A 23377-nucleotide genomic window follows, 5' to 3' on the forward strand; every position below is an offset into this window, starting at 1 on the left:
CCAAAAATCACATCTAAGAGGTAGGGCACCAAGGCAAAACTAGAACCTAGGTAGTAGATGAGGCCCCCAGACACCCATTCCATACTTTCCCCCAAACTACTCCAGAGGTATTTGCCACCACACCCTATTGCTCTGGACTGAAAAAGCTTCCTGAGCTCTTGGGAAAAGCTTCCTGAACAAAAGGCTGCTCATCAGCACTGAGCACTCCCAACCCCTGGGCCCCATCTTGGGGACTCACCGCACCGTACCAGATGACGCACACTACCCTCCCAGGGTACCTTCTAGAAACATCCTCTAGGCTACAGGGCGGTGGACTGCAATAGTGATGTGGCACCACATCCACCAGGGGGCGATGTGGGGAGCGGTCTGAATTCGCCTGCAGCGCCCCCAGGTGGATGGGCGGTGTGCCCTGGGGTCCCGAAGCCATCCTCTGCACCTGTCCGTGCCCCAGGCCAGGGCATGGGGCAACTAGACCCCTGCTGTATTTCCCATAAGGCTCAGGGAGCAGCACCTCTGGAAATCACCTGGGAGCTGGTCAGAGCTGCAAAATCTCAGGCACTGGCCCTAGACCTCCTAAGTCAAGACCAACATGTTCGAAAGACCCCTGGGTGATTATGTGCAAGTTAGAGAAGCATTGTTCTGGTTCTAAATGTACACTGATCCATAGCACATGGTGGCATCTACCTACCCCACGTGGTCCAGGGTGTACAGCGCCACACTTCTTGGTCTGTTTTCTCTTGATGCATGTTAAGGAACCTCACCAGCCCCACGGAAACAGAGGAATGCCTGACCTGGTCTGATCAGCTGCTCCTCACCCCCATTCACTGCCAAGCCCTGACCCGGAAGAACAGGTTGGCTGACCTACGGCCAGTTCCTGTGAGGCCAAGCTGCCAAAATCCGAGGAAAACTGCTGGAGTGTGGTTCCAAGTAATAATTAATTCCCAGCGTCTTACCCTTGGCCAAGCCAGTGAACTAAATAACCTAGGTAGCCTGACACCAGGAGGGCGTCTGCGTCATGGGGTGTAAGACACTAAAGGGTACACAGAAGCTTGGGGAGGGGGGGAGGGCAGTGAGGCCTTCCAGTCAGAAGCTAGTAACAAGCAGGTCAGAGGCTGAAATTGAGGGCCATTACTTCCCTCTCATCCAGGGCCCAAGATTCCCTCAGACGGCCCTTTACTGTGTCAGTCAGGAGGATCCCTCCTAGACCGGCCCAGGTGGAGCCTGCAGCCAGGAGCGGACAATGATTAACTACCTCGGGCCTTCCCCCAGGGCCTCAGCAGCGCCAACCTGTCCCCCAGTCTACCAAGCAGACATGTGAGCAGAGCACCCTTCCCAAAGCCGCATGCCAACATTCAGGAAAAATCTCCTGCCCCTATAAACTAGGCACATGAGGACGGGAGGAAGGTTCAGGGAAGGACACCAACCAGCTCTAAGTGTCCTCAGCTACCTGGGCTAGCCCGGGAAAGCTGTTTTAAGTTTATTTTTGAGAGAAAGAGACACAGCGTGAGCAGGAGAGGGGCAGAGCGAGAGGGAGGCACAGAATCGGAACCGGGCACCAGGCTCTGAGCTGTCAGCACAGAGCCGGACGCGGGACTCGAACTCACGAACTGTGAGTTCATGACCTGAGCTGAAGTCAGAGGCTTAACTGACTGAGCCACCCAGGTGCCCCAGTGGGGAAGCTATTTTAAAATACTCCCCCTCTCCCAATGTATAATTCGATTATGTGAGTTGCATCACCCCGGATGTGCATTGACATGAACTTCCCTTGCTGTCTTACTGTCACAACACACACCGGCATCCAGAACCTGCGCAGGCTGAAAGGTGCCCAGCTCAGTGCCTCTCCCTGACGAATTCTACACACAGGATGAATGAAGCGCGCCTCCAGGCATGTGCTACGGCTGCCTCCTCAGCCTGGAAGCCCTCCCCATCTCTCTCTACCACATACCTCCCTGTTGTTCAGACACCAAAACCACATCGTGACAGTCGGGAAGGCTTCTCCCAATACTCCTGCTCCAAAAAGTAATAACCTGGCCCTCCGCACACAAATCCTCTCACCTAAAGATACAGTAATTTTCTTTCAGCGTTTACTACCCTATATGCAACACCCTCTTCGGTGCTCTAGCTGCATCAACTCATTTAATCCTTCAATGTGGTGCACAGTATCCCTATTTTACAGATGGACAAACTGAGGCACAGATTAAGCAACAAAACACACACTTGTTAAGCAACATAATACACACGTGACCAGCGTGACTTGTTAACATGCTCAAGTCCAGGAAGTTAGAGAAGAACACATAAACTTAACCACATGCTCTTGAGAACAGGAAGAAATTAGTACCAGAGACCGGCGTGTAACGAAAGGTAGAGACAAATCACCGTCATCTCTTCCCACCACCTCTTGGATAATGTGGCCCCCAAGACAAGCCGAGTGCTTTACCTGGTGTGATCTTTCTAGCGCTGGAGAATAGCCTGGCTGGGTTACCACCCTGAACGAGATGGCACCTTCCGGAGGGATTTTTCCAGAGTACTTGCTGTGCTAGCCGAACAACCGTGCCTTGCCACCCCACTGTTGTAACAGGGCCCAGGTCCTGACCGTAAAAGCTAAAGGTGGTACAAACCGCTCTCTCAGCCCCCACCAGATCCCGAGGCAGGTCCCGTTATCAACCTGCTTTGGACAGGCTCAGATGAATTAATTAAGTCACCCATCAAGGTGGCAATGCCAAGACTCATGCCTAGGCAGTCCAGGGCACGTGCCTGTAACTGCCGTGCCAAGACACGGCGGCCGAGAATTCTAGTTAGGGACACTGCCTCACCCATCCCAGAGACTGTGAGGAACTTTAGGGCTGAGGGACAGGACCCACCGTGATGCGTGGTGAACTCTGACCCTTTCCCAGAAGCTGGGGTCCAGCACATGATTTGGGGGCGGGCAGCAGCACAGGGTGGGCTCACCCGCAAGGTTCTCCCTGCAAGGCTCTGCCTCATTAGTGCAGGGTGCCTGTGTCCCAACTGAACCAGGTCAGACGTGTCCAAATGCAATGTGGCAGACAGAAGGGTGGGTGGCACCCCCAATTAGACTCAGGGAGGAGGCTCAGGGACTCGTCCCCCCACCCGACCCAGCTATAAGGCTGAGGAGTGATGTCATTCACTTCCTCCAGGCTGGCACCAGCAGTAGTCATTTCACAGCATCTTGTAAATGTTAATTGCATTAATTAAATGCACAATACAGGAAGGGGGGAGGATGGTGGACATGATGGAGAAGTAGGTAGAAGGCGGGGCCACTTGGGCATCCCTGCCCCACATGAGTCCCCCCAGGGGTTAGAGATCACGCAAAGTAAAAGGGAGGTTGAAAGATATTCCCATTCACCTTTTAAAGAAATTTTGTCTTCTCCACAGCCCCTGGGAGGGAAATCTAGACTCCTGTATCCTCCCCCTCAGCCGCCCAAGTCTTTCTTAGCTGCTTCCCTTGTCGGAGATAACAAAATAGTTGAGATGGAGTAATTACTATGTATCTCACCGAAAAAAGAGAGCTTACTCTTATGATGCCCCATTTTGCAGATGAGTAAACTGAAGCTCAGAGGTAACAGATGGGCAGATTCCTTGCCCAGGCTTGCACAGCAGCTAAGTGATAGAGATTTAGACTTCACTCAGGAGCCAGATCTCAAAGACATTTTAAAACCAATATGCTAAGTACAGTCACAAAAGTGAAACCTGGGTAGGGACACCTCACCCAGGTGAGCAGAGAGAAGGAGGGAAGTGGGAACAATAAGTACAACAGTCTAAGAGGCTGGAAACAGGCTGCCCACCTGGCTGGTGGCAGAGTATGAGGTCACAGAGTTCAAGGTCTTTACCTGACTTTTAGGAAATCTTTGCTAAATTCCAGAAATTACCAGATCCATGGAAAGCTGGAATGAAAAAGCCCTCAATGGCTTTCTCAAACCCCAGTTTTATCATTTGTGAAATGAGATGACCTCCCCTAAATCCCTGGGTGGTTGGTGCTAGGGACCCCCAACGTAGAGGATGAAACCTTGAGAAGAACCCGGGGCTTACACATTTCCGTGTGCCATCCTGCCAGACTTTCCAGCTGTGCCTCACAAAAGCATCCCTTCATCCTGGGGCATTCAGAAGGAATGTGGACAACTGCTCCATGCCTCTAGGCCATGGCTTCAAGCGCCACTTTCATTGTACAGTAAAAACTGAACTTTGGTATATTGATCAGAATTATTAAAATAATTGATCCCAGCAGGGGTCAAATTAGACAAATGCAAAAAAAAATGGCTATAGGAACATGTTCCTTGCAGTACTGCTCATATTAGCAAAATATTCACAAACATCTAGATGTTCTTCAGTGGATGGGAATTAAATTATATACCATTACCCTTATAGATAATTCACAGAAAAAGAAAAAACTGGGGCACCTGGCTGGCTCAGTCCGTGGAGTGTGTGACTTTTCAACTCAGGGTTGTGAGTTTGAGCCCCACTTTGGGTGTAGAAATTCCTTAAAATCTTAAACTAAAGAGAGAAAACACAAGGAATATACAGAAAGATCTGCAAAGAAAAGGCAACTTAAAGCGGAGTTTCGAGTCAAGCTTTTTACCCTATAAACAAACGCAGCCCCCTTCCCCTACAATTATTTGGGAAACCCATGGAAGGGTGTGCAAATGTGGAGCGGAAACCAATGGTTAACTCTGACAATGATGGGTGGGAAGCAAAGGAGCAAAGGATTCTGGGAGCTGCAGTGCTTGCTCCTATAGTCATATGTCCCTTAGCAAAGCCAGAGTGGAAGAGCCCACTGCCCTCTCCCCTAAGGCGTAAGTGAAGACCAAATTTCTATAAAGCCACCACCTTGGGTCTGCCCCTCACAGTAGTCTGCTCCTGCTGCCACACAGCCAATGCCTTAAATCTCAACTGTCCTCTTATAGAGGCAATGGGGATAGAGTGAGCCTTTGAGATGGCAAACTGACAATACCTAAAAATGCCAAATGTTCCATATCCTGTTACACAGGACTCTTCTGCTACAAATCAACACAGCCCAAAGCTCTTACCAAGACCTGAGTGCAAGCATGGTCACTGCTGTCCCGTTTATCATAGCAAAAGCTCCAAACAAATGACTGCCTAAATCCCATGCAGCCATAGTGGGGGATGGTAGTGAGAGGCAACGAATGAGGGAATGAAGAGAAGATGAAGCTTTGTCAAGTGACAGTCTGTGCAACACAGTCTCAGTTAATACGCTAGCATATGCATTAAGCCATGTTCCTCCAGCATTTTGTTCTCTAACTGTAAAAAGTCAGGTCTCCTGGGAGGGTAGTTTGTGAGTGAACTACCATATGCTCATGTTACTTTTACAGTCAGATACTGTCCAAGAAACGTTTCTTTCTTTGAACATGGCCACTCAAGGGGCGTCTGGATGGCTGAGTTTGTTACATGTCTGACTTCAGCTCAGGTCATCATCTTGCAGTTCATGAGTTCAAGCACCAAGTCAGGCTCTGTGCTGACAGCTCACAGCCTGGAGCCTGCTTCCGGTTCTCTCTCCCTCTCCCTCTCCCTCTCTCTCTCTCTCTCTCTCTCTCTGCCCCTTCCCTGCTCGCACTGTCTCTGTCTCTGTCTCTCAAAAATAAACATTAAAAAAAAGAAGAAAAGAAAATGGCCATACAAGGGGTGCCTGGGTGGCTCACTAAGTTAAGCTTCTGGCTATTTCAGCCAGGTCATGATCCTGGGGTCATAGGATCAAGCCCAGTATCGGGCTCCACACTGGGCAAAGAGCCAGCTTGGGATATATTCTCTCTCTCTCTCTCTCTCTCTCTCTCTCTCTCTCTCTCTCTCTCTCCCCCCCCCCCATTCCACCACTGAACCACTACTCCTCTCCCTTGTTGTGCTCTCTCTCTCAAAAAAAAACAAAAAAACTCTAACGAAAATGGCCATTCAAGTTTAAACAATCTAAATTTACTTGTGTATGGTATGAGGTAGGGATCTCATTTTTCCCTATAAGGAAAGCCAAACACACGTAATGACAAGCATGTCCCAACTCCTCTTCTTTTATAAAGTTCCCCCCATGTATGTAGGATGTTTCTGGACTGACTTTTCCCTTTGGCATTTAGCCCTTGCCACCCCTTTTAATCATCGTAGCTTTACTAATAAGCGCTCCTATGCTAGGGCAAGCCTGCCAACCTTACCGAAAATTTTTGCCAGTTTTCTCCCTAAAGGTCTTGCACATCCCTTAGTTTACATTTTCTTATTTCTGGTTCCCTCTTCTAGTTAATCCCCAGGGGATTTTTCTAGGGAGCTTAGCTCTGCACACAAATTTACACAGCATTTCTAGTTGATTCAACATGGAAGGACTTACAGATTACTGCTACCATAATCAGAAAGTCCTAATATTTACGTGTGTGTGTGTGTGTGTGTTGTGTGTATGTATGTATGTATGTATGTATGTATGTATTCTTTTAGTATATTTTGTAAGACAAAATTTTGGGAGCACCTGGCTGGCTCAGTCAGAAGAGTATGTGCCTCCTGATTTCAGGGTTGTGAATTTGAGCCCCATGTTTGGTGTAGAGATGACTTAAAGATGGTCAAAAGGTACAAATAAATCCCTGGGAAATAATATACAGCACGGCAACTAAAATATTATATTGTATGTTTGAAAGTTGCTAAGACAGCAAACCTTAAAAGTTCTCTGCACAAGAAAAAAAGTATAGGGGCGCCTGGGTGGCTCAGTCAGTTAAGCCTCCCACTTCACCTCAGGTCATGATCTCGTGGTTCACTAGTTCAAGCCCCCATAGGCCTCTGCGCTGATACTTGGAGCCTGGAGCCTGCTTCAGATTCTGTGTCTCCCTCGCTCTCGGCCCCTTCCCCACTCCCGCTCTGCCTCTCTCTCTCAAAAATAAACATTAAAAGAAATTTTAGGGGTGCCTGGGTGGCTCAGTCAGTTGAGCAACTGACCTCAGCTCAAGTTATCATCTCAGGGTTCATGAGCTCAAGCCCCGTGTCCAGCTCTCTGCTCTCAGCTCAGAGCTAGCTTTGGATCCTCTGTCTCCCTCTCTGCCCCTCCTGTGCAGGCACTGCTTGCTCTCTGACAAAAATAAACATTAAAAAAAAAAAAAAGCCTATGTCCCACATAAACCTCTTTTTTCAAAAACTAGCTACAATTACCTGGTATGGGCAAGGGTCTGCCAGTCTCAACAGTGGTGAAGCAGGCCTGCAGGCAAAGAGCGGGCTGTAGCGGGCACTCCTGAGTATCTTAACCCGACACATCTGTGCATCCTGCCAGTTCTGTGGGTCCAAGCCAGGTGGGGACAAAGGTCTCAAAGAAATGCAACAGCATTGCCATCCACATTCTACTCCCTGCTAGCTGTGTGGCCTTAGGTAATGGTGACAATCAAGCTTAATATTGAGCAATCACTCTGTCCGGTGCTTACACAGAACTTCCCAAGACAGATCAGCATGCTGGCAAAGGCCACTCTCCTACAAGCATCAGACAGGAGCTCCCCCGGGCTTCAGGAGCCATGCTCGGCACTGAGAAGCACAGGCAGACAGGCAACGGCCAACAGCCCATCCTCACGGAGCCCACAGCTGGTTCAGGAGGGGGTGATAGGACAAAGCCAGGTGGTGGAGGAGACAATAACAAGGCTGGTTCACCCCAAAGTCTACACTGCTCTCCCAATATAATTAAGACCCTTTTTCAAGAGCACAACAGGACAGGTTTTGCCCACACCTCTATGCAGATTTGCTCAGAGTTTTCCAAACCCTTCCACCCAGTGTCGCACGCTGCCTCTTGCATAACCCGGAATGGCCCAGAAGATCTTTGTCACAGCACCTGCCTGTTCAGGCTTCTAGCCTAGTTAATACTCCGTTTCTCACCACATCCCGGGTGAGCCAGCTTCCTTCTGCTTCTTTCTGCTCCTCTCTCCTCTAGATTCTAGTGCTGCAGCCACAAAACCCAGGCAGAGCAATGCTTCAGTCAAGCCGAACAGCGCACATTCACGGAACCAGGGGCCCAGCACTGTGCTGGCTGCTGGGAACACCAACTGACCGAGAAAGCATCGTCCCTTCTCCTAGAGCTGGAAGCCTGGGTTCCAGCCCCAGCTGTGGCCCAAGTGTGTCCACTTCCAACAGCAAACAAATGCTGCTTAGGAATAGACCCAATTAGCCTCAGAAGATGGGCCTGTAGGGTGGATGGCAAAGAAATATTTTGGTACCCCCCTGGGTCAGCCTGTTCTGTAGGCCATGCTCCTCCTCCAGCCAGAGGCTTACACAGGATCCCTGAGACTGAGAGCCACATTCTCTGCAGCCAGGCCTGTGCCTCTCAGGCAGGACACTAGGAGATCCCTCTCCTCTGGTGACAGACCCAAGGGCAGAGAACATCGTTTCTATTTGGGGAGACCCATAGGGATGTGCAAGTCATTGTCCCAGAGAAATAAATGCTCCGGTTCAAGTCTCCGATGACTTTCGTCCTTCTCAATCGTGAAGATCAAGCTCAAAACTTAAATATTAAAAATGAAAACTGTAGGGGCACCTGGGTGGCTCAGTCGGTTGAGCACCTGGCTTCTGCTCAGGTCATGATCTTGCGTTTCTGGAGTTCAAGCCCCACACTGGGCTCGCTGCTGTCAGCAGAGTCCGCTTCAGATCCTCTGTCTCCCTCTCTCTCTCGGCCTCTTCCCCGCCTGCACTCTCAGAAAGGAGAAAAGAGGAGAGGGGAGAAGAGAAGAGAAAAGGGGTGCCTGGGTGGCTCAGTGGGTTAAGTGTCCAACTTCTGCTCAGGTCATGATCTTGTATAGTGAGTTGGAGTCCCGGGTCGGGCTCTGTGCTGACAGCTCAGATCCTAGAGCCTACTTTGGATTCTGTGTCTCCCTCTCTCTGTCCCTCCCCTGCTTGCTCTGTCTCTGCCTCTCACTCAAAAATAATAAACATTAAAAAAAAAAAGCCTTTAAAAAAAGAAAAGAAAAAGTAAACAGAAAAAAAACCCTCAGAAATAAATATTGGAATGAGCACTAAACAGAGAACAATACTCTCAGGGAGATAAAAGATGGATGAGGACTCCATTACACATGGAATTTCTGGGACAAGAACACTTCAAAACAAAAGACAAAAGTTAAAATATTAGGGCTTGGAAGCTGAGGACCATCTCCCAAAAAGCAGAACATAAGAACAAATGGTCCAAGAAAATTCCACCAGGCCAGGAGACTTAAGAGTTATAGAATGAGAAGAGAAAAAAAACTAGGGAGGTGATGATCCAAGAAATGTATTCCCTCAACCTTAGGAGCCCCCAGCCACCTCGGGCCTCTTCCCATCCCACACCTGCTCAGTATCCACCTGCCCCCAAAAGGAAATGTATTGGTTAAGAACCTTTATCCACTGACAACTGTTTACTCTCCCACCCATCAATTCTCGGTCATTTTTGAAAGCACATTTCTAAATCTCCTGTAGTCTTTCTATGGCTACCACTCTTCACACATTTCAAAGGCTATAAAAAGACAATTTTCTGCAAAAGTTGAGTTTGATCCCTGAGTCACAGAACTAAAGCAGACAGAGAGAAGGTAGAGGGCACACAGGGGTTTGAGCTAGGGCAGAGCCCACAGACCACAGTTTTAATGAATGAAATCTCTGTGGGTGAAGTGACAGGCAACTTTGACCAGGCAAGCTAATAATAAAAACAAAATTTAAAAAAAAAAAAAAAAACAGAAGCCAATGGTGGAAGATTCCAGAGACTCTGTTCCCCCTGATCCCCAAAACTATTCTACATCTGCTTGCAAAAGCCAGCCCCAATGGTGACCACAGTGCCCTCTAAGGCCTTCACCAATTGAGCCGCCTTTCCTTGCCAGTCTGTACTCCTTGGATCCAGGTCCCTTAGAAAGGCCTCCTGGTCCTATCTACATAGAAATGGAGGCCCCCAAATAAAAGCAAAACGTTGATTACCTTGGCATTGTGAAAGTACAGGTGATGACTAGTTTCTTCTTGGCATCTGAAGACGGTAAATTTGATTTTCACTTGTATGAAGCATTTTTTGAAGTACTTCCATTCCCTACACAAAACAGGTCCTCCTAAATCTTTGCTTATTCCCTGGAAGAAAACTGAGGAGACTGTGCGAACTGGGACTGTGTTTCCCTCCTGGAGTAAAGAATAACCACTTGCCAATATTTGAGTGTTTACTACATAACATGCATTTTTTCAAGTTTATTTTTTAAGTAGTGTCTACACCCAACGTGGGCCTTAAACTCACAAACCGAGATTAAGAGCCGCATGTTCTTCCAACTGAGCCATCCAGGGGCCCCCGTAACATGCAACATTTACTCAATTTTTTAAGCTATAGCAACTCAACAGACTTAAACATCCCCTGCAATTAGCCAACCATTCTTGGACTATTTTACAGATGGAGAAATTGAGGCTCAAGCCAGTGACTTATAAATGGAGTGAACAGGTATATAAATCCAGACTTGATTCTAATGCCCAGGCCCCTTTATTGCCTCAGACTAATAATATGACCCAATGGATAACAGGCTTTTTTACAATACAGTTCACCCTGAAAAATGAGGGCTTGAACTAAAGGTGTCATATATGCTGATTTTTTTCAAGAAATATATTGAAAAAAAGTTTGGAAATGTACAACAATTTGAAACAAAAAAAAAAAGATTTAACTGCATAACCTAGCAATACTAGGGAAAAAATTAAATTTTTTACATTTATTCATTTTAAGAGACAGAAAGGACAGTGGGGGAGGGGCAGAGGGGGGGACAGAGGATCCAGAGCAGGCTCTGTGCCACAGTAGATGGTGACCTGAGCCGAAGTCTAACACTTAAGCAACTGAGCCACCTAGGTGCCCCGAAAAAACTTAAGTTAGGTATTATTGGAAGAATAAATTATACAATACATGTAACATACAAAGTATGTGTTAATAGACTGTTTATGTTCTCAGTAAGGTTTCCCATCAACAGTAGGCCATTAAGTTTTGGAGGAGTCAAGTTATACATGGATTTTCCAGTGCGTGGAGGCAGAGGGGTCAGTGCCCATAACCCCTGGTCCCATCAGCTACAAAAGGGATCTGATGAGATCAGCCCCCACAAAAAGTTAGACAAATCAGCCCCTCACTTTGCAAAGATAAGAATGGTCTGAAAATGCAATGAGGAATTCTGCACTTCTCTGATCCAGCAACCTGAATTCACAATTAAAAAATAATTCACAAGAACGGGCCAGAGCTGAGGCCCTGTACCTATCAAGTGCTGGAGGAAGGTGGGGGCATTTGTCATGATATAGGACCCAGGAGGAGTTAGAGATTTAAAATGGACTAGCCCAGGGTGGCTCAGTCAGTTAAGCAAGCGTCCCACTTGGGCTCAGGTCATTATCTCAAAGTTGATGGGTTCGAGGCCCTGCATTGGGTTCTACATTAACAGTGCAGAGCCTGCTTTGGATCCTCTGTCTCCCTCTTTCTGCCCCTCCCCAGCTCTCACTTTCTCTCAAAAATAAAATTAAAACCATAAAAATAAAATAAAATAAAATAATAAAATGCACCACCTCAGATGAAATTGGAAAAGGTGTCTGAGCAAGATGGCTTGCATGAGAGCTGGTCTGAGACAAAGGAATCACAAGGTAAGTTTTCCTGGAAAAACTTTCCCAAATCGGAAACGGGTCCCTGGGGCTGCAATGAGGGATGACAGGCACCGTTGGGTCGCAGGCCCCATGTGGCTGAAGGAAGGAAAGGAAGGCAATGTACTTCCCCCAACCCTACCTCCCTTGCTCCTCCCTTTCACCCCCTGCAGCTCCCAGATACTCTCCTCCCCTCCTAGGGTTTGAAGGAGGGGCAGGTAATGCCTATGCTTTAGGCACATGATGCAGCCAGGCCCAACCCCTTTGTCTTGGCCCTCTTTACCCCAAGGAGGAAAGGTAAAGGATCTCACTTAGCTCTGCAATTATGCCTCCAAGGTAGGCCTCAAACTTTTGGGGGACGGATGGTAAAAGCGGCCCCAACCCGTCAAAAACCCTGGCTCCTTTCAAAAAGTAACAAAGGCGTTCCTTCCTGCCAACTCCCAACAGGAGTTGGAAAAGCTTTGGAAGGATTTGGAAAAGCATTCCTAACTGAAAGGAATAGGGTACCTTGGTGGAATACAGGATAGGTAGGGCCAGCAGAGGTCCCTCCCTTCATCCCCCTTTCTCATTAGTGGCTGCCCTAAAAAGAGGGGCTATTGGTTAACTATTTCAGATGTCAACATTCATCACCTGCTATGCCAAGCACTATCCCATCGAGCCCTTTCCCCAAGCCCAGTGTGGAAGGAGCTATTGACACCCATCAGACATCTAAGGAACATAGAGGGTTAAATGTTAAATCGTGCATAAAACTGGTTTCATTCTTACACAACCTAGGGTTATTAGTAACACTGTTCCTATTTCACAGATGTAATAACTAAGGCACAGAGGGAAATGAAGTTGCTGGGACAGATTTAAATGCATGCCAAAGACTTGTGTGCCGCTAAAGAGGGCAGCCAGCTTACCCCACGTGCTAGCTAAGGATGCCAACAGTAGCAGACTTTTATTGAGTAATTACTGTATACCAGCCCTATAAAATAGGTATCATCAATTCAACCCTGGAAAAATAGAGGCAGTCTTGGAATCCATGGTGGGGGCGCAAGAAGTCAGAGCAGGTGTTGGGGAGGAGGGCAGGGGTAGGTCGGTGTCCTGAGCCCTCCACCTGAGAGCGGCAGAAGGGTTACCCCTCCTCGGGAAAATTTCCGTCAGTCTAAACCCACAGCATCCAGAAATCAGGAAGCGGTCCAAATTCACTGTCCCTAATTCTCATTAATGCATGCACTCTCTCAGCTGGGGGCGGGGTAGGGCGTGGGGGGGGGGAGCGTTTGGGGGGGGCGCGAGGGAAGTGGGGAGATGGGGAAACACAGGAGCCCAGTCTCTCAGGCCAGAGGATAAGGGGAAAGGGCAGACTGGAGGCACAGGCCTGGGGCTGGGCCCAGAAAGGCTGCCCTTCTTTGCCACAGGTGAGTAAATCCAGGAGGAAAGCCCGAGCCCAAGAGCGGCTCCCTGCTGCTAACTTGCTAAGTCCACCCCGCAGTCTTTCCTGGTTTCCACTTTCTCTCCTACGAAGTGGGACTCAACACCTACTCTCCCTCGTCGAACAATCACACTAGCAGGGAAGCCCGTATCGGGGAGGTGCTAAAGGTTTTGAGACCTCGGTTTGCGGAGTTTGGGAAGTGGGACCGGCTTCATCCCGGAAGAGGGGAAAAATGGAAAGTGAGCCCCCAGGGCAGGCAGCGTGGCCGGGGCAGGGTGGCGCCGCCCCAGCCGGGCTCCTCCCCGGCCAGGTGTGCAAAGGGGAGAGGGCAGCCCCTCCCGAGGACGTCCCGGCAGTCCCGCTGTGCCTCGCCCCGGTGGCTCATCTAGAGAGGACCTCGGGAGGCCACCCCCCTGGTGCACACCCTGGCCCACCTGCTCGCCCGCACCCACACCCATTACTTTTCTTCCATCCCTGCGAGGGGGTTAAACGGGTTTCGCCCGAAACCCTCTAGTCCAAGTCTTAAGGGACGGACGCCCACCTTCCTGGCTGAACTCTCTCCTCTTTCCCCCGCCCCTAATGAGGCTCCCTCTGAAGCCGAGGCCAGGTAAGGACTCCCCCTCCTGATGACCAAGACCCCTTCTTGCTCCACTTTTCTCCGGAGGAACACGTCCTCCCTTCCAGTCTAGACCCCAGGAAGGTCACCCCATCTTCCCTCCCTGAAGACAAACCTCTCTCCCCGGGGTCTTGGGACTACAGCAAGATTATCCCTGCAAGACATAGCACCCCCCGCCCTATTTTTCCTTCTTGTTCCAGGTGGTCCAGCGGTCCTCTCCTCCCCTACCAAGCCGGGTCTCTAGACGGATGGGAACCGCTCCCCCGGACGTCCCGGAGAGAGGGTCCCTCCTGCCAGTCCCGGGACCCCGCTGTTGTCTCTTCCCTCCCCCCACCCCGGCCCCCGGAGCCCCCGGACTGGCGAGCCTCCCCCGGACCACGGGGCGCTCACCTGCCGAGAGCCTGGCTCGGGCGCCGCTCCGCGGTCGAACCGCGGGTCGGGACAGGCTGGCGGGAGGCCGGCGGGCGGCCGCGCAGGGCGCTCGGCTCGCGAATCTCCGGCGCCGATCACCGAGCTACGTTTACTTGGGCCACTTAACCCCCGCGCTGCCGGCCGGGCGCGGCGGCCGCCCGCTCGCCGGCCTGCCAGTGGGCCGGTGGCGTCCGTCGGGGGGCGCTAGGGGCGTCCACGCGGGCCGGGTCCGCGGGGCTGGGGGGCGGCTGCGGCGCGGAGGCAGCGCAGGCCGGACCAGGCAGCTGGAGTGGGTGGGGAGGGGGCGGTGCCGAGGCCCCTTGTAACCCTGGCCCGGCGCTCGCCCCGCCCCCGCCCGGGGGCGCCCCCGCCGCAGCCACTCAGAGCGGGCCCCGGGCGCGAGCGGGGGGAGCCGGGGGTGGGGACGAGGGAAATTTGAAATCACTCCGGAGCCTCCCCTCCGCCCCTCCTCCACAGGCACCGCCTCCTGTTCCCCCCCACCTTACCCCTGGCCTGTTAAATTACCCACCCCTCGAACCGGCCCTGATGGGGAGCTCGCAGGCATCCCCCCAACTCCGGGACTCCACCGGGGACACTGCTTCCCCGCCCCCACCCCCCCCCCCCCACCCCAAGCTGGCACGCGCCGGTCTGGATGCAGGGCCCAGAGAGGGAAGCGCCCCCACTGGAGTCACACAGCAGTTGAGTCTTCCCTCTACCCCCACCTCAGCCCCAATGCTACCAGGGCGCTGCCTTGCCCCCGCCAGTCAGTCACCCCCTCTGGACCCTCGGACCAGTCCTTCCTTCCTTCCTCCCACCCTGCTGGGCCTTTGTCAGCCATCTTGAGGGGAGGGGAGGGGAGAGGAGAGCAGACAGGGAAGGCAGTCAGGTCCTTGGCTGCCTGGGTTCTCTGGTCCCGCAGGCCTCACCAGCAGAAGGAGAAGCCCCACTCTGTTAGGTTTTTCCACTGCCTCTGCCCTTAAAGGGCGTTGAACTTTTGGAAAACAGCTCTCTTGCTAACATTTATCGCACCCTGGTATTTATATTCATATATTTATTTGTCTGCTTATTGTGCGTGTCTCTCCACACTTTAGACTGTGAGGGCAGGATGGATCTCCGGGTATCTTAGCACACAGTAGGTGCTTAATAAATATGTATTGAATGAATGAGTGAAAGAACAAATGGGTGATAACATGATGGCCTGCAAGGCCCTATAGGAGCTGGCTCCTGCCTGCCTTTCCCTGCATTTCCTATCCTCCTCGCCCACCCCCACCCCCCACACCCCCCTTTAGGCAGCCTTCTCACCACTCTGCTCTGAAACGCATAGAGCATGTTCCTGGACATTCCTTGTCCAGAGATCTCTACATGGCCAGTCTTTCACCCTTCTGTTCTCTGCCAAAAGGTCATCTTCTAGAGAGGCCTTCCCACTCTGCCGCCGATCACCCCACATAACAGTCTCCCCTCTCCATCCCTCCTATTTCATTCCCTAGATAGCACTCTGAGCTCTCTCACATTGTTTTGCCAACTTCCTTGTTTACATCTTTCTTTTTCTTGTTTTTTTCTTGTGACACAGGTACCATAAACTATCCTCCGTGAGGGCAGAAACCACATCTATCTTGCTCCAAGCTGGATGTCTAGTGCCCACAGGAGGCATCCAGTGCAAGTTTGTTGAATGAATGAATGAACACAGGTTTCCAGCCTCCAGGGCTCCAGATCTCTGAGTAAAACCACAGCTTTCTCCCTTCATCTCTTACCAGGCCTTTGCAAATTACTACATGGCAAACTCTGTAGAAGCTACAAACATTTCTAAACCTATTGGATCTTGTTCTACCTAGGAACCTGGATGGAGGTTGAGGAAATATGAAAGTGAAATGGGAGAGCCTCCCGTGAAGGAGCAGCGAGATCTTCTTGGCCTCTGGCCCAAACATCCAAAATTGGCTTCCAGTCAGTTGGTGTAGGAAGAATGGGATCTCTCAAAGGACCTGGGGCTTGGCCCCCATCTGAGGTATGCCGTTAGTGGAAAGAAATATATAGGCTGGTGGGCCTTTGGGGAGGGCTGGTGGGCCCATTTTCTGATCCATAAACCAAGATCTGCCACATGGAAAAAGATGTCTGTACCACCAGGAGTGCCTGGGAGGCCTAGGTTAGGTGCCAAAGGGGTGGTTTTCCGGAACATGCAGACATCTCTGGCAAAAGCAGACCACCTAACTTCAGAAAAAAAGTAGAGGATCCGAACGAGCAAGTGTTGAGTCCTATCATCTGGAAAGGAAGGAATGCCAGAATGGGTGAAGGAAAAATGGCATGACGTCTCCCTAGGGCACAGCACTTTATAATTTGCAAAGTTCATTGGTCATGGTCACCACCTCATTTGAACTTCACAGCCACTCCATGAGGAGTCAGGGCAAAGAGAATCAGGCACCCCATTCCAGATGAGGGGTCTGAGGCCCAGAGAAGAGATGGACTTGTGCAAAGTGGGTTAGCCAGGCAGCCTGACCTTGACTGAGCACCTGCTATGTGGCAGGTGGCTGGCTAGAAATTGAGACAAGAAAGCCCATAGCTTACCTGCTGGGTGGAGAGCATCAGAAAATGAACACATATAAGGAAATAAGAGAATAAGATCAATCTGGGAAGAAGATAAAATGGAGACAAGACTGATGTAGCCAGGGGAAGACCTAGGTCAGGATCCAGCTTGTGGACAGCATGTGGTAGGGACAAGCAGGACACCAGTGTGGCCAGGGCTGAGGGAGTGAGGAGGGGAGAAATAATAGGAGGCCAGGTCTTGTGGGACCTAGTAAGCCATGGCAGGGGATTTGGATGTCACCATTTGAGCCACGATCTGACTCAGATGTTTAAAACACATCCAGGTGGGGAGATGGACAGGGAAGGGACCTGGTCTGGAAAACTGAGGATGGTAGCCTGGACCACGGTGGGAGCAGAGGAGGTGGAGAGAAGGGACTGAATTTGGGATAGGCTGTGGGGATTGGGGCAAGTAGTGCTGATGGCTCCAGGGGGTAGAGGAAAGGATGGCACCACGGATGGCCCCTAGAATTTCAGCCTGAGCACCTGGGTGAAGGGTGGCGCATTTACCTAAAGGAGGAAGGTTTACATAATGCGGATTTGAAAGGGAGCTCAGCAAGTCTGCCTTGGCCTTGGCTGCACGAATGTGGAGTCACACTGTGGTCTGGGCTGCTACCCAGGTCCCCTGACTGTGTCCAGTGCTCCTCTCACTGTCTGAGTGGTAGGGCATGCCATCTACATCTCCCACACCACACCCCTCCTCCAGGGTGGTGGACCCATTCTCGGAAGGATGGACCCACGTGTCCTAGAAAGGGATTTTTCATCACACACTGTGGTTGGAATCCCACCTCCAAAGTTGCCTGAATCTGATAAATCACCTGGTCTCTCTGAGCCTCGGTTTCCCCAGCCAGAGAGAGAAAATACTTCATTGGCACAGGGAGCATTAAATGACCTTAAATGAAAACATTGATGCTGGATTACCCAGTTGGGCAGACAAGGCTCCAGGCCCCAAAGAAATATTTTTATGAAAGATTTTTCTTTCTTCCCCCAGACTCCCCAAGATTTTGCTTTTTGATGTTTAAAAAACCATGTAGCTAGGGTGCCTGGCTGGCTCAGTCGGTGGAGCATTTGAATCTTAATCTCTGGTTGTGGGTTCGAGCCCCACATTGGGTATAGAGATTACTTAAGAATAAAATCTCTAAGGGGCTCCTGGGTGGCTCAGTTGGTTAAGCAACAGACTCTTGATTTCAGCTCAGGTCATGATCTCACGGTATGAGCCTTACGATGGGCTGCCACGCTGACAGGATCAGCACAGAGCCTGCTTTGGATTCTCTCTCTCCCTCCCTCTCTCTGCCCCTCCCCTGCTCACTTGCTCTCTCTCTCTGTCTCAAAATAAATACATAAACTTAAAAAAAAAATCTTTAAAAATAGGGGCGCCTGGGTGGGTCACTCGGTTAAGTGTCTGACTTCAGCTCAGGTCATGATCTCATGGTTCGTGGGTTCGAGCCCCGGGACAGGCTCTGTGCTGACAGCTCAGAGCCTGGAGCCTGTTTCAGATTCTGTGTCTCCCTCTCTCCCTGCCCTTCCCCCACTCACACTCTGTCTCTCTCTGTCTCAAAAATAAATAAACATTAAAAAAATTTTTTTTAATCTTTAAAAATAGTAATAAGAATAAAAAAATAAAATCTTTAAAAATAAATAGTAAGTAAAAATAAAAATTTATCTAAGCAGATCACAATTATACTCACGATGGTAATCAATGTTTATAAGGAAACAACAAAAATTCTGTGATTAAAGGTCATTTGTTTCGTCATCTGGAAAAACACATAGATAAGGGAATGTCCTTGCTCTTAGGAAATAAACACTAAAGTATTTAGAGGTAAAGGGGCACAATATCACCAATTTGCTCTTAGATGGTTCAGAAACAATAATATGCGTATACATACGCATAAAGCAAATGGAGCAAAATGTAAACAAATGGAAAATCTAGCTAAGGCATTCATTCATGAGTTCCTTGTACTAGTCTTACAACTCTTCTGTAAACTAGAGCTTATGCAAATAAAAAGATGCCCCCCAAAAATTAGCATTAAAAAAATGAACCAGGGGTGCCTGGGTGGCTCAGTTGGTTACGGATCTAACTGCAGCTCAGGTGAGGTCAAGCCCCGCACTGGGTGAGCTCCAGTCCCAGTTTTGGGCTCCTTACTGTGCTCATGCTCTCTCTCTCTCAAAAATTAATTAATTTAAATTAAATTAAAAACCAAAATATAAAAAGAAACCACACAGGGGCATCTGGCTGGCTCAGTGGGTAGAGCCTGTGACTCTAGATCTAGGGGCCTTGAGGTCAAGCCCCACACTGGGTGTAGAGATTACTTAAATAAATTTTTTTACAAAGCACACACAAAGGGGCCCCTAGGTGGCTAAGTCGGATGAGCATCTGACTTCGGCTCAGGTCATGATCTCTGTGTTTGTGGGTTCGAGTTCTGCGTCAGGCTCTGTGCTGACAGCTCGGAGCCTGGAGCCCGTTTCGGATTCTGTGTCTCTCTCTCTCTGTCCCTACCCCACTCATGCTCTGTCTCTCTCCCTCTCTCTCTCTCTCTCTCTCTCTCTCTCAAAATAACTAAACAATGAAAAAAATTTTTTTTAAAGCACACGTAAATATCATGCTAATCAACACATTGATGGATTTACACTTAAGTTGTGGTTAAATATGGTACTTGTGTTGAATTCTACCACTGTTTTCTCAACTCTCAAAGCAGCTACAGGTTTTTAATAACATACAAAGTGCTAAGCACTGTGCTTGTTGCATAATAGTTTTTTTCACATGTGGTAGGTATTTTTATGAGCAAGTGACTTCATCTCTCTATGCCTCGATTTCATCATCTATAAAATGGAGGTAATAAGAGCACTTCATAGGATTGTCGTGAGAATCATATAAGTTAATATATAGAGGGCATTTTGAACCATAACAACCATAAACATGCTTAGTAAATTTAAAAAATACATTGTTATTTTTTTCATGTTTATTTTTATTTTTGAGAGGCGGGGGAGGGACAGAGAGAGAGGGAGACAGAGGATCTCAAGCCGGCTCCACGCTGACAGCAGAGAGCCTGATGCGGGGCTCAAACCCACGAACCCATGGGATCACGACCTGAGCCGAAATCACGCTTAGCCAACTGAGCCACCCAGGCGCCTCCCAAAATGCATGAATTCATGCTGCTCCTCTCCCCTGCTGTCCCAGCTCTTGGCAGGTGCAGAGAAAAAAGCTCTCGCTGCCTCCCCAGCATCACATAGCCCTGTCCCTTGGGTTCCAGGCTGCCAAGGCAAACCCAGTTCACTGCTGGATCCACAAGCAGTGGCTAGTATGATGAGCCCCATATAATAGTTGAGGAAACTGAGGCTGTGCAAGGTAAGGAGGTTTGCCTGAAAGCCATAACTGGCCGGTGGCAGAGCTGGAACTAGACTCCCAGCTCAACCCCCACCCTGTGCGCCGCCCCCCCCCCCCACCTTGTGTGCTATGCTAAGGAGTTTGAGCCTCAGTCAACTCCCAGTCTGATTGGAATAATAATAATAGTAATGACTGCTTCCTGGAGTGACTGCCGGCATTCTCTGAGCCCAGGTATGTGAAAGAACTCTATTGTAAACTACTCAGTCTCAATTGTAGTGTCATTAAAGGCCACCTTCATTTGCAAAGTGGGTTCCTCACCTTTCATTTTCTGCTGGAACACCCAGATTTCTCTCTGCCCCAGTCGACCCACAGAAGGAATTCTTTTATGCCTTTCAAACCTAAAAATGGGGCCATGGAAATATCTGCTTTAAATATACCTGCCTAGACAGGTACACAGAGTCTGGCCAGGTATTATTCATTAGTTATTATTAACTAAGCATGCTAGTCACAGCCATCAAGGGAATAACCCTGTGCCAGGCACTGGGCTGAGTGTTTTACACATATTATTACACACTGATGCTTGCGTCCCCTTTACGAAGTAGAAAGCGGTGTTATCTCCATGTGACACACGGGGCAAGTGAGGGCCACAGAGGCAGAATAATTATTCCAGGTCGTACTGCCAGGAAGTGTGCTGAGAGCCGAGATTAAATTCTAAGCCGTGGTCTTAACCACTTTGCTACCCTGTAAAAGTTTTAGCATGATGCCTATGAGGTGGCACTGGTGAGCAGGTGAAGGGACCCTGCATCTCCCGAAGAGCCCCTCGCTCCCTGCACAGCCCCATTGACTTTCCTTTGCCCGGGGAAGTGAGTCCGCCCGTGCCTTCTCAGCCAGGGAAACTCTGTCCTGAGGCTCTGCTCCTGGCATCTTCCTTCTCCTCCTCCTTTCCCTCCTTCAAAACAGAGAAATGCCCTGGGGTGGGCATGGAAGTTAGGATAGGAAGTAGGCCACTCTTCCTCTCTCCATTCCCTACAGAAGCAGTTCTTTCCTCGCTGCTGTCACTGAGGAGGATGCCTTGGTGGAAGAGGGTGTAGATATCTATGGAATGGGTGGGAAGGGCTGGGGGCAAAGCACACAACAAAAATGGACTCAGTCCTGGTTCTGCCCTCCTGGAGCTTACAACCAAGTAGGGAAACAGACACTAATTCAATTTATCTCATAAACAATTAGGAGGTTACAGCTGTGTTAAATGCTAAGAAGACAAAGACACGGTGAATAAGAGGAAACGTTTTCGGTTTTAGGGCCTGAGAAATCTTCCCTGAGAAAGTGATGGTCCAACAGCGCTCGGAGGGGATGCAGGCTACCAGGTGGAGGGAAATGTGTGTGTGTTCTGGGCACTGGGAGTAGCACTTGCTAAGATCCTGGAACACAGAGAACTGAGAGGAGGCCGTATGTGGCTGGAGCAAGCAACTGGAGAGAAAGAATCCGGTGAAGAGGGCAGGGCCAGATCACGAGACCTTAAGCAATGAAATCATTGGAGGGTTTTCAGCAGACAGATTAGTAATGTGATCAGATGTAAATAGAGCATTTTGCATCGTGTCTGGCACAATCGTAGCTAATAGAAAGCAAAAAAGCCCTCCCTTCATTCTGCAAGTTTCTGTACCTGTAGGTAATATTTTATCCCAATTTCTCTAGACATCAAATGAATGAATGCTCAAGTTATTTATCATCATTATTATTCATAGTGGTAACAATATTACTCCTAATTTGCTTCCCCTGAATTGCCTAAGGAGATGATTTTTTAAAAGGTATGAGACACAGTTAGGAGAACACAGCCCTGGGGCACCTGGCTGGCTCAGTCAGGAGAGCAAGTGACCCTTGATCGCGGAATTGTGAGTTGCAGCCCCATACTGGCTGTAGAGGCTACATACGTACCCATGGATGTACATTCATACACAAACTTGAAAAAAAAGAAAAGGAAAGAAAACACAACACTATTGCCCACCACTGCCCTGAAACACACCCCTCAGAATGGCCCTTTTAAGAAGAGGCCCCACTGCAAAATAGTCCATGATCCGTTTTTGGCTTTTGACCTGGGTCCCAGGTGTGAACCACTTACTGCTTTCCCCATCCTGAGCCTTAAAACAGATAGCATGCCTTACTTTTGAGAGAACGTCCCTCCATTTTTTGTGACGATCATGAAATAAGGTATTCACCCATACTTGATCGGTTTCTGACTTTTGGAAGTTCTTTGAGTAAGTCTTGCTTCTGCCACTTGTTACCCAGCAGAGCCACCTCGCCTGGGCTGAGCTTTACCGTCTCCATCTGTAACGTGTGGTATGGTGAGTGTTGAAAGGAATGACGCATGCCCTCATGTCTGTCCTCGTGCACATTGGCACAGACTTGAGCCTGGAGATTTTCCTGAAGACACATCAGCTGGGCTGGTGGTAGAGATGGTGACAGGGAAATATAGGTGCCCAGTAACCAGGCCATGTTTACCTTTACAAGTTTTAGGCCCCAGGCCCACCCCAGTTCTGTTTCTGTTCTCAGGGCCTCCGAGAGACCTCAGTCCACCTTCCAGGTTTCAGGGTTCCACCTGAAGTTCTTGTCTGTTACACCCAGGCGGATGCCTAAAAGATCTTACATTATAAGGTCTTTTTCATCGCCCCTACTCCAGTGCCTTCAAGCTTCTGCTTAAAACCCTGACACAGGTCACTCTTGATGCAAAACCCAAAGTCCTGGAGGTAGGATTGAGGCCACGTAATGTTTATGTGTGTAACATCTTGTCCTTTCCTCGGCCAATCCATATGGACAAAGTGTCCATGTCAACACATATGACTGTCATTCTTTGTAACTGCTTCCCAGAATCCCACAGGATGAATGAACTGCAGTTTATTTCACAACGGATCCTGCTCATGGACAATTCATCTGTTTACAAGTTTTTCCCATTACAATCCTGGTTACCAAGAACATTCTTCTATATTTCCTCTTCATATGTATATACACTTCTAGTTTTATAGTTACTGTTCAATTGTCCAAGATGACTATGGAACAATATATTAGTTACTTTTATAATTTTCCAACATTTTATTATGGAAAATATTCTAACATTCAGCAAAGTTGAAAGAATTTATGGGGAACACTCTTATACCTCCACCCAGATTTTGCTGTTAACATTTTATCCATCCAGCCATCCATCTTACTTTTTGAAGCATTTCAAAGTAAGTTGCAGACATCAGTACACTTCCTTCTGAACATTTCAAAATGCATTTCATTAACTAGAGTTTAACATTTGTCTACACTTTTTTGTCTTCAAGGTAAGATTTGCATAAAAGACAGGAACACATCTCAAGTGCACATTCCCTGAACACTTATATGCACATATACACAGGTGTGTGCTTGTGTAACCCAAACCCCTATGAAGATACAGAACATCATCATCACCTTGGAAAGTTCTTTTGTCCTT

At 49.1% G+C, this 23377-nt stretch overlaps 1 protein-coding gene across 11 annotated transcripts in view; it reads right to left on the reverse strand.

Annotated features, from left to right (window-relative positions):
• DNMT3B (DNA methyltransferase 3 beta) overlaps positions 1-14292 on the reverse strand; it is a 42128-nt gene extending 27836 nt beyond the window's left edge. For 3 of the 11 annotated variants that reach the window (XM_027069851.2, XM_053200079.1, XM_027069841.2), the window contains exons 1-2: positions 7413-8486; positions 7147-7266 (exon numbers count right to left, since the gene is read on the reverse strand). In XM_027069851.2, the coding sequence (XP_026925652.2) occupies positions 7147-7266; positions 7413-7439 (147 nt within the window). In that variant the 5' untranslated portion in view covers positions 7440-8486. Of the gene's footprint in view, positions 1-688; positions 3121-7146; positions 7267-7412; positions 8488-8509; positions 10609-13994 lie in introns of those variants that run through there. The other 8 variants (XM_027069845.2, XM_053200087.1, XM_053200086.1 and 5 more) reach the window with 6 other exon arrangements.
• Between the last annotated feature and the right edge of the window lie 9085 nt (positions 14293-23377).

The sequence above is a fragment of the Acinonyx jubatus genome, chromosome A3, assembly GCF_027475565.1.
Source record: "Acinonyx jubatus isolate Ajub_Pintada_27869175 chromosome A3, VMU_Ajub_asm_v1.0, whole genome shotgun sequence".
In the NCBI taxonomy this organism is placed as follows: Eukaryota; Metazoa; Chordata; class Mammalia; order Carnivora; family Felidae; genus Acinonyx; species Acinonyx jubatus.